The 15,316-nt window shown below is 48.0% G+C and overlaps 1 protein-coding gene across 1 annotated transcript; it reads left to right on the top strand.

Moving 5' to 3' along the window:
* Positions 1–4,262, top strand: LOC308428779 (epididymal-specific lipocalin-5-like; the record flags this gene model as incomplete). Its single annotated transcript, XM_080927352.1, has 7 exons — positions 1–14; positions 570–669; positions 864–988; positions 2,533–2,612; positions 2,944–3,048; positions 3,200–3,301; positions 4,207–4,262. The coding sequence occupies 7 exons, from the start codon at positions 1–3 to the stop codon at positions 4,260–4,262; spliced, it is 582 nt and encodes a 193-aa protein (XP_080783478.1).
* Between the last annotated feature and the right edge of the window lie 11,054 nt (positions 4,263–15,316).

A 15,316-nucleotide genomic window follows, 5' to 3' on the forward strand; every position in this document is an offset into this window, starting at 1 on the left:
ATGGCTTCTTCAAGGTACTCAGAAAGGCAGTCATAGGGTTGGAGGGATTGCAGTATTCTTGCCCACTCCTTAAGAGTCTCAGTCTGCTGGATGTAGAGCTACACAGATTCAACCACGCATGGCTCCAGTGCCCTCAGTCCTGCCCCCGCCATCTCCAGGCCTCTGATGCCTGGGTCACCTGCTACAGATGGCAGAGTTGTGCCCCTAGCATGTCTTTAGCTGTTCTGTGCTTATGACCAAAGCCTGTCATGGGGCCTTGGAGAAATCTGCTTTGTCACCCACACATACCTGAAAAGAATTGGCTCAATTACTCAGTAGATGGGCAGATGAATACGTGAGTGGACACCCAGAGGCAAGCTCTGTGTCCCCTGGAGGCGGCCCCCGAGGCCCCGCTGTCTAGCAGGTGGCCGATCCACTTGGCTGGTTTACAGTGTGCTTTCAACCCACTCAAATGAGAACCTTCTATGCCTATTCCAAGTGTCCACAGGGAAGGATATAAAGTCCAGCGGCTCCGAGTCCAAGGCTGTGGCTTCTGGTTGGGGAGCTGAACTCACGTGCCCAATTGCTAGGCATATGGAGAGCATCATGCCCTTTGCCTTGCTGGGACTGTGCGTGGGGCTGGCAGCTGGCACAGATGGTGCAGTGGTGAAGGACTTCGACGTCAGCAAGGTAGTGACAGTTACAGTGGACCAGGTTCAGAACTGTTTGTGGGGGTTGAGCAAGTCAACCTTCAATACTATGGGGAACCCTTTACTTCTAAAGACCTGTCTAGACTGTCACATCCCTTGGAAAGGAGGGACAGAGAGTGGCTCCCAGGGTCTGGGTCCTGCATGATGGTCTTTATCTACTTCCTATCCCCCCAGTTTTTAGGCTTCTGGTATGAGATTGCCTTTGCCTCCAAGATGGGTGCACACAAGGAAGAGAAGATGGGAGCCATGATGGTCGAGCTGAAAGAAAACCTTCTGGCTCTGACCACTACATATTACAAGTGAGCTAAGGCTTTGTCTACAGTCTGTACAGTGCCCTAGGCTTTCCCAGAGACACCGCTACCTATGATTGTGCTGCCGCTTCAGCTGCAGAGGAGGATGGGGAGGCAACTGTTTCAGATGAGACCAGGCATCTTTGGCATTGTGGGTATCTCATTGTCTACCAAGTCAGTTTTGGGTGTGACTCCTACATGAGGTCCACGTTTGACCTTCAGACTGTCACCTTGGACTCTGAGCAAAGCAAGTAACTGACCAGATAGCCTTAAGGTCCCATTTCCTAGCTTCAGGGTCACAAGACATGGCAGCTTCTGACTGACAGATATCAAGGCCTGAGAAGTCAGGCAAGGTTGACTTGAGTCATATCCTCATCTTGGAACTCAATTCAGCAGCGTCAAAGTTTACATTTATGGATTGGCTAGGAACCTTCGAGTTCAAGTTGAAGCCAGTTCCTTCCACAAAGATATGTGGACATCCCTGTTCTCCGAGTGTCCCTTTAAAGTGTGTTCTTTCATCCCAGAGTGGCCTTCAAATGTACACATTTGTCTCCGTCAGTCACGTGCGTCTCTGGTCCTGGGGGAATGTGTCCTCAGATGTATATAACCACAGTTCTCAGAGTGTCACCTTAGTGTGTGTCCCACAAGATGAATGTGCTTGTACCAGAGTATGTCCCTGACTCTAAAAATATGTGTCCTTTCTTCACCTTAATATTGCATTCTTCAGCTGTGTGTGACTCTGTTACTCAGAGACTATAGACTTCCCATATGTCTTTGCTCCACAGTTTGCTCCTAAATATGTATGTATGTTCCTCTACTACCAAGTGTGCTCCTCGGCAACTCTCCCCCAAATGTGTCTCTTCACCCCAGGAAGTTTGTCCCTCAGATGTGTGTTTCCAGGCTCCCGGATGACTTATTTATATCAGTGTGTCCCTCAGTGGCACTGAGTGGGCTTCTTAGATGTGTTTGTTCCTGTACCTCAGACTGTGTTCTTCAGACACCAAGTATGACACTGTTTCTCAGACTGTGTCCCTCAGACGAGTGCACGTCCCAATTCTCAGCACTAGTAGGTGGATCCTCAGATGGAATCACTGGGTAGGGGTCCTGTTGTCAGGGTCACAGGCTCAGAAGACACTAGGCCAGCTGTTTGTGGCTGGCCTTTGGACTCCTGAGTTACGCACTCTGCAGCCTCAGGGCATGTATTGTAAGGCCTGGTAGGCTGATGGCTGGTTGTCTCCTGTCTTCCTTCCTTCTCATTCCTTTATTCTTTCCCATACTTCTCTGTCTATCTAGCCCAGGATACCCAGGTATGTGCACACATCTGAGGGATACAGTGTAACACTTGCATCTGAAGAACACAGTTTGAGGTACAGGATCAGATATACCACTGCCACCAAGGGACACACTTTTTATCCTCTTTGTCTATCTGTCTGGCCCAGGCGGCTCTGACTTAGATATACAGCCCAATTGGCTTCAGACTCCAACCCTTTTGACTCAGTGCCCTAACCCCCCATGTTGGGATTACAGATTGACTGCCTTACTTGTCTTTGTAGTGAGGACCACTGTGTGCTGGAGAAGGTTACAGCCATTCAGATGGACGGTCCATCGAAGTTCAAGGTCACTAGACTATCAGGCAAGAATGCCAACCCAGGTTTGGTGGGTGCTGTGGCCTATCTGGAGTACTTCGGTTTACTCTCAGTGTATATCTACCACTGTTATGGATAAGGGTGGCAGAAGGGCCCTGCCTCACTTGGAGGGTGTTGTCTAGTGTATCTTGACTAAACTTTTGAGTGCAAGGGTGTAAGCTTAGTGCCATGCCCAGATGCCAGGAGCCTGGGCACTGCTCCTGCAGCCTCTCCTGTCTTCTCCAGGGCTTTGGCAGTCTCCTCTCTGAAACACAGCTAAGAACATAGAACCCTGACCAAGAAGGTGAGAGGGTGTCTAGAATGTTTCTCTGTTCCCAGGAAAGAAAGAAGTTGCTGTTGTAGACACTGACTACAAGACCTATGCCATAATTGATGTCACCTCTGTGGTGGCCGGGGCAGTCAGTCGGGCCATGAAACTGTACAGTAAGTTCAGCCTAGACTCATTTGGGCGTGGCTTAGGGTAACCCCTCCTATGCTTCATCTCATTGTCTGGGGTGGGGATAGGAGAGAGTCCCAGGGCTACAACAGGAAGGGAGAACCGTGATATGGAAGCCCTGTCCCATATCCCCTGCAGGCAGGAGCTTGGATGACAATGGGGAAGCCCTGAGTCATTTCCGGAGGATAGCCTTCAAGCATGGATTTTCAGAAACAGACATACACATTTTTGAGAATGACTGTGAGTAGATCTCCCCGGGGTCAGGGCCTCCCAGGAATGGGCCAGACCTGAGCCTGTGCTGCCCCTTCACTTGGCTTTTGTCCACAGTAACCTGTGCGAACACACTGCAGTAGGTGAGTCCCTGAATGAAGCTGGGCCTATGCTGGGCACCCAGGGAGGGCAGGGGCTTCTTCACACGTCCTTTCTGTCACATCAGGAAAGATATTCCCTTATACTGGTCTGTTATCTTGTGGGAAACTGGGTAGTGTGTCTGATCACATTTACTGGAGCAGTCAGATCCAAGTTCCAGAACCTAGGCTGCGAGGATCAAAAGGACGCAGTTGTCCTGTTTGGGCATCGTAGCTGGGTGAAAACTCTGTGGTGGGGTCTGATACTCCCCTGCCCCCATTTCATGTTGCCTTGCCCTGCAGGCTGGTGACTCAAGGCCCTGAAGCAGGTGGGCACACATCTTTCATTTTACGCTTCAGGCCCTGTGTTCTGACACTAGATCCTGGCCCAGGGCGTGTGCATCCCCCTCCCCTGGTCAGGACATCCAACAGCATTGCGTGGCAGTTCCAGAGAGGCACCTGTTCTGGAGTTTGGCAAGCGATGTAGTCTGTAACATGAGACCAAGCGGTCAGGCTGAGTCTAGGAGGGAAGCGAGGGGGTGGCTGGGCATGTTTGTGGAGGTTGGGACAGAGTGAATGGTCTGCCTCTGGTCCTCAGTTCTGCTCAGCGCAGATGCTCGGGATTGCTGCTTGACTCTATCCCTTTGTGTGCTGATGGGGATGGGGAGGGGGAGTGTCACGGGGAGAAATGGACCCTGTTATATTGTTGGGTTCTCTACATCCAGCTCTGTGCTGATCCACCACCAGCATGACTTTATTGCTACAACCTACCCCCTAGATATGACTCATTTTTTTCAGATGGAGAAATCAAGGCTTTGCCAAAGCCAGGCAGCTGGGGCAACAGGAGCCTGTGACCCTGGCCAAGTGAGTGCCTCAGATCCCTGGAGACCTCAGGTCCATGGCTCTGAGCTTGGTTCTTCCACCTGCAGGGATGGATCCGAGGAGGAAGTAATAACCCTGTCTACCTGGCCTCTACTTCCCTACCCAAGGGCCCCACACCAGTGCCAAATAAAGCTTGCTACTACACGCAGCCCAGCATCTTTCCTGAGGGTAGAGTGAATAAGGACAGATGGGTTACGGGGGCAGAAGTGGGCTAGAGCATCGTGATCCCTCCAACCCTGTGACTGTCTTTCGAGTACCTTAAAGAAGCCACGGTGGTCAGCCAAGGGCCACCAGATGAGCAGCCAACATGCCAGGCTGAAGCCAGCACTGCTGCCCCAGCATTATCTTTACCCACAAATTTGTCTTTATGGGCAGAGACCACCGTCTCAGCTTCCAGGTAAAGAGCTGAGCATCTAGGGCCAGGCCACGTGTGCAGGCTTCATACATGTCCGCAGTGACCCTGGCTTCATACATGTCCACAGTGACCCTGGCTTCATACATGTCCACAGTGACCCTGGCTTCATACATGTCCACAGTGACCCTGGCTTCATACATGTCCACAGTGACCCTGGCTTCATACATGTCCACAGTGACCCTGGCTTCATACATGTCCACAGTGACCCTGGCTTCATACATGTCCACAGTGATCCTGGCTTCATACATGTCCACAGTGACCCTGGCTTCATACATGTCCACAGTGACCCTTCGGAATGTGAACGCATTGCATTTTTCTGTGAATGCTCTGTAATGGACACACTCCACATAGCTGGATCAGGATTCACACTGATGGACTGACTCAGGCCCACAGCCCCACCCTCATTCTGGAGTAGTCTCTGGTTCTCTTGTGGTCTGGAAGCAGCCATTGTTTTCATGGCCCTCCTCAATGTGCCCGCCCACCCTCTGCTCTGCCCCTCCCATCCAGTTCTGCCTTCTTCCCAGCTCATCCCTGTGCCCCTCACGCCATGGCCTAAAACCACTGCTGTCCGCTTATCCTGGACTTTCACCATTGCTGCTGCAGCTAGAAAGCAAGAAGGACAGAAATATGGGGTGATTTGAGCAATAGTTCCTCGGGGCACATGGGCTTTATTTGCAGAATAAGGCAACTGGAAGCTTCCTTTCTGAGAGTAGTAAACCCAAGATGGAAGCAGGCAAGATACACCTGCAATGCAATGGTGTTGTGGGGTACTGGAGAGCCAGTCCTGCTATAGTGGAGTGTGATGTGTTTTAAAAAAGAGAGAAGATATGTCCTGAGTTTCGGCACCACTGTTATGAAAAAGATAAAGAAAGAATATGTTCAATGGAGGTGTGGTGAGTGAGGTGTGGGGGAAGGGGGATGCCTCTGGGCCCATGTTGGGCATCTCTTCCCGCTGAGGGACCAACCACATGCCGGTATAGAATAGAATAGAGTTTATTCAGGGCATGGGGGAGGGAGTTAAGAGGGTAGTAGGGGCAGAGAGAGAAGAGGAGAGGCCAGCCTTGAGCACATGGAGAGAGATGGGGGAAGGGAATGGGGAGAGGAGGGACAGAGGGGTAAGAGCAAGAGAAGAAGGAGCCAGAGAGAACGGGAAAGGGGGGGGCGGCAAGCAGCCCTTTTATAGGTAACTGTGGGGTGGAGTTTATACAGAATCCTAACAGAGATATGTTAACACCCAGGCATCTGAATGAGACATCACAGTGGTCCATAAAAGGAAAACTCCACACTCCTCGCCCTCCTCTAACCCTGAACAAAGGGCTCGAGAAACCTTAGAGGAGGCATCCAGAGATGAAGTTCTGAATGCCAAAGGTTCTGGGGAGCACTGTGATCTCCCTCAGACCTTCAAGTCCACACCCACACCAAGTCCCAGAGCTTAGCCTATGACCGGACTCCCTGCTAGATTTAGTCTGCTCTGACTCACTACAGGTGCCCTACTGTGGACTTCAGCCCCAGTACATCATTGTACAGGGTTGGAGCTTGACCACAAGTTCACAGTCATGGGCCAGCAAGTTCATGTTCAGGGCTGGGGACATGGCCTAGTCAGTAAAGTGCTTACCATGCAAAAATTCAGATCTGGATGTAATTCCCTTTAACCCATGTTTAAAAGAAATGCCACTGCTGGGGAGGTGGACACAGAAGAATCCCTGAGGCTTGTTGTCCAACCTAATTCATCGAGTTATTGGGCTTTCAGTTCAGGGAGAATCTATATATCAAAAAATAAGGTGGCATCTGAATGAGGAGGACCCCTGCTGTTGACCTTTGGCCTCCACATGGATGTACACACATACGTACACAATAACTCATGCATACTCACCCACAAACACAAGAAAGCCCACTTTCAGGTTAGAGCTTTCTTCCTGGCTGGAGGACCTGGGAGTGGGGGAGAGAGTGCTCCCCACCGCCAGTCTCCCTAGAGTCCCAGTGATTGGCTCCACATCAATCTCCTGGATGTCCTAAAACAATGTCACGAGGGTCTGAGCTTGACTCCACCTTTGAACCCAGTCGCTAACGAAGTATGTCTTGCAGAGAGTATTGCAATTGAACCTGGGTTCTCGGGAAGAACAGCTAATGCTGTTAACCACGGAGCCACCTCTCCAGTTGTTGAATGCAGATAGAGATGTTATAATGTATCATTAACCATGCTTCATAGAAGAGTTACTCTGTATACAAATGGAAAAGTAGGATCTATGGGAGAAAAAGGGAAGTAAAGCCTGATTCTGAGAAGAACCAAAGTTGGATTCAGAGCAGATCTGATGAAGCAATATGAGCAGGCTAAACAATAAGGGGAAACCATGGCTAGTGAAAAGAAAGGATCCATGAATAGGTAAATAAAAATCCAGCAAGCAGGGAGGAGGAATGAGCACAATGCATTACTTGAACAGATTGCTACAAGGAAATCTCAGAGCTGAGAGGTCGCCTATGGACAGATGGACATTGTCTTAGTTAGGGTATCTATTTCTGCATAAACATCATGACCAAGAAAGAAATTGGGGAGGAAAGGGTTAATCAGTTTACACTTCCACATTGCTGTTTATCACTAAAGGAAGTCATGACTGGAACTCAAGCAGGTCAGGAAGCAGGAGCTGATGCAGAGGCCATGGAGGGATGTCACTTACTAGCTTGCTTCCCCTGGCTTGCTCAGGCTGCTTTCTTATAGAACCCAGGTCTACCAGCCCAGGGATGGCACCTCCCACAATGGGCTGGGCCCTCCCCCCTTGATCACTAGTTGAGAAATTGCCTTACAGCTGGATCTCATGGAGGCATTTCCTCAAGGGAGGCTCCTTCTCTGTGATAAGTACAACTTGTATTAAGTTGACACAAAACCAGCCAGTATAGACAGACATCAATGTCCCAGTCTGAGGGAGAGAGGAGAGAGGGCTGAGGTTATTTCAGAGGTCCTCTGGGTGAGAGCTGACCAAATTCTCTAGACACATTGATGAGCTCCAGGTTCAATGAGCAACACTGTCTTTAAAAAAAAAGTAGATGGTGACTGATTTACCTGATGCCGGCCTGTGTCCTCTGCATGCATGCATATGCAAAGCATGTCCAACAGAAGAGCAAGAAACTTGTAGAAACATATTAGAATCAACAGTGTCTGAGTTAGTTACTTCTCTCACTGTGACCAAATACCTGTCCCAAACAAGCAAACAAACAAACAATCCCCCCAAACCAAACAAATAAAAAAAAAATTCTGACTTACATTGACTCTCGACCTGGGAGGGCCCTGTTGACATACAAGGGAAGGAAGGCATGGCAGAGTTCATGGCAGTAAGAGCATGCAGCCGGATTCTAAATCCTGAGAATCCTGATAGTTGGTGAGGCAGGACCTGTGGGATGTCAGCGATGGCTTCTTCCTTTCCTTTGTATTCAGTCCATGAGACCCCAGCACGTGTGATCATGACTTTCCTCTTCAGTTAAAGCTCTGTGGAACACACCCCAGAGGTGTGCCTCAGCAAGGCCCCAGGCTTGACGAAGTTAGTCACCACAGTATCCTAAAGTTTAGGATGACACCAAATTATAAATCTTATATAGATAAAAATGTAAACATGTTTTATAATGTTATAAAATATCAAGTTATTCTGAAACTCGATGCAAGCATCAATTTAGAGATTCCCAGAGTTTGTAGAAAATGAATAGAATAAAGACACACATAAAAACGATACACAGGGGTATACATCGCATTCTGCATGGCAGAGCCAATGCTTCAGAGGCAATCGCAGAAGTCAAAAACATTCAGCAAACTCGGACACAGATGTCTTACCCCCCATGCAGACAGGACAATCCAGGAGAGGACAGAGGGCATGCTGAAAGGAGAAGAGGAGGAAGAGGAGGAGAAGAAGAAAGAAGAACCTCAGATTCCAATCTCTAGGGAAAGCACTCTTCCAAATGAAGGGAAAATGTACATTTAGATAGTAAAATCGGGATTTATCTCTAGTATATCACTAGCTCAGTTAATAAATGCTAGGATGTTCTTTGTGAACTGAGAATCTCTAATAATTCATATCCAAATTCAAGAACTTATGGACTTGGCCAGTAATATGGACCAGTGGGAAAAGCTTGTGTAGAGGCTTGACGGCCTGAATTTGGTCCTCAGCAGCGCCAGTGGAAGGGTAGGGACACCCCAAGATTATTATTAGCTCAGGACACCCCAAGATCAAGCTCGTAGCACAAAAGAGATTTATTTGACCCAGAGGGACAAAGGGCTGGGATAAGAGACAATGACAGGAGGCAGAGGACAAGGATAAGGGAGAAGAGAAGGGGGAGGGAGGTGGGAGAGTGACATTCGATGGGGGGAGGGTATTTGTTTGGGGGCAGCAACAAAGGACTGCCTCTAGACAGAGAGGAGACAAACATGGTGCATAGGCCAATGACAGTTTATAAAGGTTAAATTGGAATTCCCATTTTAGGAATGGGGTGTTTAAATTTAATTGGGCATGTTAATTATGTGAGCCAAAGGGTACTTTTGCTTTCTGGACTTCAATACTTCGATAGCTAGACCTTGGCAGTCAGCCTCAGGAGGAGGAAGTGGCCAAATAAGGGAATAGAACTTGGTGGGTAGCTTTAGGGTTGTAATCTAATGGTTAACCAGGCACAGGGAATGGTAGGAGGGAGGGAAAGGCTGCCAAAGCCATGTCTGCCATGCTCAGGCTGGCCAGAGTCTCTTCAGAAGGGGAGAACTGACTTCAGAGAACTAGCTTCTAATCTCCATGTGGGTGCCGTGACATGTGAACACACACACAAACTTATACACACACAGACTCACATATATACACAGACACATAGACACACACACTCACACACACGGAGATATAGACATACACACTCACATACACACAGATACACAGAAATACATATACACACACACAGATACACAGAAATACATATACACACACACAGATACACAGACATACACACATATACAGACATACAAACATATACAGGCACACACATACACACAGATATACAACATACACCACACATATACAGACAACACATATACAGACACACACACAGACACACACATACACAACATACACACACATATACAGACACACACATACAGACACACACAAACACACACACACACACACACACATACACACGGTCTCAGGTTATCTTGTTCCCTTCAATAACCATAAGTATTAACTTCTGCATCTGACCCTGCATTTTTGTGGCTTCTAGATAACACTGTTGGAATATGAACTAAGTCTGAAAGATCCCAGCCTATACCAACCCTATAGCTAAGAATATCTGAGCTGTGTACAAATCTTTGCCTTGTTTGAGATAATATTTGACTCTTATAAAACATTTCCCCACCCAAGTCATGGGTAAATCAATCAGTGTTCTTAACCATTGAGACATCTCTCCAGCCCCCTAGTGGGGGAGTTCTTGAAGCCCTGTGGCAGGTGAGTCCAGTCCATGTAAGTTGTCCCGTCACACCAGACTCTGGATCTTTCCATTCAAAGGCAAAATACTCCTGAATTCTTGTAGCCAGGGACAGGCAGAAGAAGGAATCTTTAAGATCTAAAACAGTGTACCAGGTTCTGGAGGCAGGGCAGAGAACTCAACAGGTTATACGGTTTGGGGACCGTCAGATAGAGGTCTGTCACCCACTTGTTTACCTCCCTGAGGTCCTGGACGGGTCGATAGTCATTAGTCCCAGGATTTCACATGGGGAGGAGTGGGGTGTTCCAGGTTGATTGACATCTTCACAGAATCCCTAGCCGGAGGAGTCGTAGGATGCGGGGTTGGATCCCATCTCAGGCCTCCTTAGACATGGGATACTGGTGGGCAGTTATAGGGCTAGACTGGGCTTTTAGCTCTACATGGACGGGGAACTGATTTTTGGCTTTTCCCATCCCCTCTGTCTCTGCCCATGCCTGTGGGTGATTCTGCAATCACCAGTTCATATCTTGAATCTTTTGATCTTTACTTTTAAACAACTGATATTAATCTTCTAATTTGATGGTCAATACCTGGATGGGCTCTCCCTGCCGAGTTTTAATTTGCAGCTCTTCATGGAGGAAGTGGATTTGGGCCCCCATCTTGGTGAGGAGGTCTCCCCAATAGGGGATAGGGGCATTCAGGAATAGCAATAAATGAGTGGGATCCCTCACTGAGATCCACTGTTTTTCGGGTAGTACATGAATATTGTTTATTGCCTGTGGCCTCCTGGACCCAGGACTTCTTATTGGAAATTGGTCCATCAGATTGTAAGAGCACTGAATGTTGGTGCTCCAGTGTCCACAGGGAACTGGGTGGGTTCCCCTCTACTTTAAGGGTTACCTTGGTTCGGGGAGAGGGTCCTAATCACTGTCTTCCTGTATAGCCAATACTTTAGGACCTAGGGGTTCTTTTTCAGGATCATAGGTCTCCTTTTCTTCTTTTGTGGGTAATCTCTTGCCGAGTGACCTTTTTTTTTTTTTTTTCAATAGGCACACTGATTCTTGGCCAATGGCTCCCTCCTGTTTCTTGGTGCTGTCTTACTTGGCTCCCTAGTTTCTCTGACTACAGTGGCCAAGATCCTATGTAAATTCCTTTCTTGTCTTTTGTCTTTCTTTAGCTCTCTAGCTTCCTGCTCCCTTTGCTTTTTCTCTTCTTTCTCTTCCTCAGTCTCCCTGTTATGGTATACTTTCTCAGTCTCTTGCACTAACTCTTTTAAGAACTTATCCTGTAATCCTTCTAGTTTCTGCAACTTCTTTCTAATGTCTCTGCTAGATTGGTCGATAAAAGTGACAGTAACAGTAGCCTTGTGTTTTTCCGCCACTAGGATCACAGGGGGTGAACTGGTGGAAAGCCTCCATGAGTCACACCAGAAAAGTGAGGGGGACTTATTTGGGCCTTGTCGCGCACCTAACATCTCCGCAGCAAGAACAACGCGCGGCAACAGGATTCTTCTGCAAACAACCTTTATTGTACAGTACTCTTGAGCAGGGGACCCTGAGGAAGAAAAGTGCACTGCTTAAATATGCCCAGGAGACTCGTGTTGCTACCTGATTGGTGTGCCCTCCAGTATCTCATTAGCATGCCCCGAGAGCAGGCTGTGATGTGCGTGGTATATGCACACTACGTCCCTTGGGCTGGACAACAGCTCTGTTTGCTGAATCATCGGCAGGAAGCCGGTGCCATCTTTGGGTGCGGCACAAACGGCTACCAACAGGGCCTTGCCCCACCTCTCTTACTTTGGTCAAATTAGTGGGATGCTTCACTGACCCTCTGAGATCTGCCATAGACTTTCAGGTTCTCCCTACCTTCTGGAGTATTGGAGTCCCAGTCTGGCCTGGTCAGTGGGAAGTCCACATCTATGTCTACAGGCAAAAGGGAGGGCCACCCATCTGCCCTGGGATTTTTTTTTTTTTTTTTTTTTTTTTGAGCTTCAAGGATGATATACTGCTTTTCCTCTGTAGTAAAGAGGACCTGAAGCAGCTGCCAGCAATCATCACAGGTGGGTTGGTGGGAGAAGAGGAGTGACTCAACTAAATTGGTTAAGGCCTGTGAGTTCTTAGAAAAAGAATGGTTATAAGTTTTCCAGTTATACAGATCAGCCGAGGAGAACAGTCAATATTGTAGGGGTTGTAGGACCTGGTCATCAGGAGGGACATAGGCCCCAAGCGGCAAGATGTGTGACTGCTCAAAAGTGGTACCTCAATGACTGCAAGTTCCCTGAGCTGGCCCTTCTAGGGTGGGCATCTTGCCCTATTTGGACTGGAGAGACGGAGGGACCTACTGGGGGTCCTGCTCCTGGGTCTGCCTGAGAAGTAATAGAGGGCAGATAAGGGGAACGTGAGTCAAGAAGAATAAGGTAACATCTGAGGTCGGTAGGACTTCCTTTTTGGTTCCTTCTTGAAGGGCCAAGATAGGAACTCCCCTGGTCCTTAGAGGGGAAACAAAAGGGGGTGCCAACAACCAAGTTCTCCCAGACAATGATATATGGCACCTGATCAAGATGGCTCTCAGACCTGATGCCAAAGACCCATCTGTTGGCACTTAGAATTAAGGGTAGGGAGAAAGATCCTTCTGCAGGCCAGCCTATCTGAAAGACCAGCCACTCTGAGGTGCACAGAGTTTCCCACTTATGTTTCTTAACATCCACTGAGAGATTGTGAGCCCTGGTCTTAACATCTGTCCAATATTTAAGAGTCAGACCTAAGGGGATTGATATATTCTGTCCCATTCTGTCTATAAATAATGTCAGTCCAAGTCTAGCCATAAAGAGGAAATCAGAAAGTAAAATACTGATGTGTCCCTGCCATGAACGCCATAGGAAATAAACACAGAAACTTGGCAGTGGCCTTCTTGCCACTGTACCCAGATGAAGCCAAGCCCTCTCGGACCTGCCTTCCCACTGAGAGTCTGGATCATCCTTCAGGACTCCTGCTGCTGCGGTGTTAGGGCACGTCTACCTGCTGCTTCTGGAAACTAATGCAGACAACTCCCAAAGGAGTTACACAAACCAAACTGATCAGCGGCCACTCAGAAGAAAAGGAGACAGACAATAACACAGAGTAAGAACACAAAAATACAGATAACCAAACCACAGTACCTGCTTGAGCGGTTCTCCAGTCTCCAGCACCTGGTCCTGTAAGAAGGACTTTCCCAGCCAAATGCACTAAATGTTGGACCTGCATGGCCCAATGACTAGGGTGTTCACTCCCACAGAGACACAGAGACACAGAGACCAAGATCGATGCAACAAGCAAGAGGTTTTATTCTTATTGGTCCTATGCATGGGATCATCCTGCAAGCAGGACAGAGGTGACCCTGAAGTTTCAAAGCACACACTCTTTATATACAGTTTTGAAGGCATATTTCAGCAACAGCTTAGGGTGGTGGTATCACATTGGTGGGTTACAGTGACCCTTGGATTTATTGGCTAAGCATATAGTATTTTAGATCTATTGGCAATTTGAGCATGACATATGCTCAGGGACTTTGGCTACCATCCTGTTTTGGTTTTTGGAACTGGGTGTTTTGAAAAAGTCTCAGAGGGGCACAACTTGACCTGGCCAAGAGCCTCACATTCCTGGTTGTTTTGGAAAGTCCCAGGGAGGAGGGGAACTTCTCCCTAGGTGGCCTGGCCCAGAGCCTCACAGTAGAACTCTCAGTTCTGCCTCCACCATGCCTGCCTGGATGCTGCCATGCTCCTGTCTTGATGATAATGGACTGAACCTTTGAACCTGTAAGCCAGCCCCAATTTCCCAATTAAATGTTCTCTTTATAAGAGTTGCCTTGGTCATGGTGTCTGTTCATAGCAGTAAAACCCTACCTCTTTTTTTCTGTATGTGTGTCTCTCTGTCCCTCTTTTCTGTCTGTTTGTCTGTCTGTCTGTCTGGTTTTTCAAGACAGCATTTCTCTGTATAGTTTTGACTATCCTGAAACTCTGTAGACCAAACTGGTCTCTGGTCTCAACTCAGAGATCAACCTGATTCTGCCTCCCAAGAGATAGAATTAAAGGTGTGTGCTGTCACTACTGGGCAATGTATTTTACTGCTAGTGTGTTTGCGGTTTCCTTTAGGGCATAACTTTTGTAAGATGGTGAAACATTCTGTTACAGTTCTTCCCTCAGACACTGACCTACACCACGTTTTATGGCTCCTGAGAATTTGCAAAGTTAGCTTTGCCTGTGAGCACCATCCTCAGAGCTGTTTTTAGTCTGCCTGGGAGGATCCAGGTAGTGTGATGGGCCTGCTTTTCCTGTCTATTTTTTCTTCTGCTGTTTTATATTCTTTTGTCTTAGGCATGTGTGTTCTGGCTGGACATATGTTTAGAAATGATTGACAGGAGTCAGGCAGTGGTGGTCCACACCGTCAATCTAAGCACTTGGGAGGCAGAGGCAGGCAAATCTCTGAGTTTTCAGCCAGCCTGGTCTAAGGGCTTTATAGAGGAAAACATCAACAAACAAACAAACAAACAAATGAAAGCATTGAGCTGAAGATTAAGATGGAAATTTTGGAACAACTGTCTTCCTAAGAGAAATTTTTACTTTCCTTCGATCAGGAGTCTAAATGGTTAGCAGCTAGGAGCCACCCTAACCCAGGATCAAGGCCTGCCTCTGGGTTACTGAACAAAACAGAGCAAGTAGCTGATGTTTACACAGGTTCTGATTTGCTCCTGTTCGCTTTATCGGAGGAGTCTGTCCCCAGAAGGGACTTGGGGAGCTTATTAGATCTCTTTTCTATGGAGAATCTAGCCGTGGGCACATTGTACCTGCAAGTTCTCCAGTCTGGCTTGGAGTGAGGGAATGGGTGTGTAGAGGCACAGTGTAACTTCAGTTTCCTCCGATGGCTCCTGAGTGCCCACAGTCTGGTTGCTTTGCAGAAGTTCTCAGAGCATTTTAACGATGATCGAGCGAATAAATGGGCAAATGTCAGCGAGTGTGTGGCTAGGGTTTGGCTGGAGGCAGGAGTCCGTGCCATCTCCCCCACCCTTCAGGATGGTGGGCCACATCCCTACAACTGCTCTCAGCAGCTCAGATGATCTGATGTTGGATAATCCAGGCTGCAAACTGCTTTTGAGGGGCTACAAGTCGGGTCCTTAGGTAGTTTTGGCTCA

Source organism: Micromys minutus (assembly GCF_963924665.1).
Source record: "Micromys minutus genome assembly, chromosome: 13".
NCBI classification, from domain to species: Eukaryota; Metazoa; Chordata; class Mammalia; order Rodentia; family Muridae; genus Micromys; species Micromys minutus.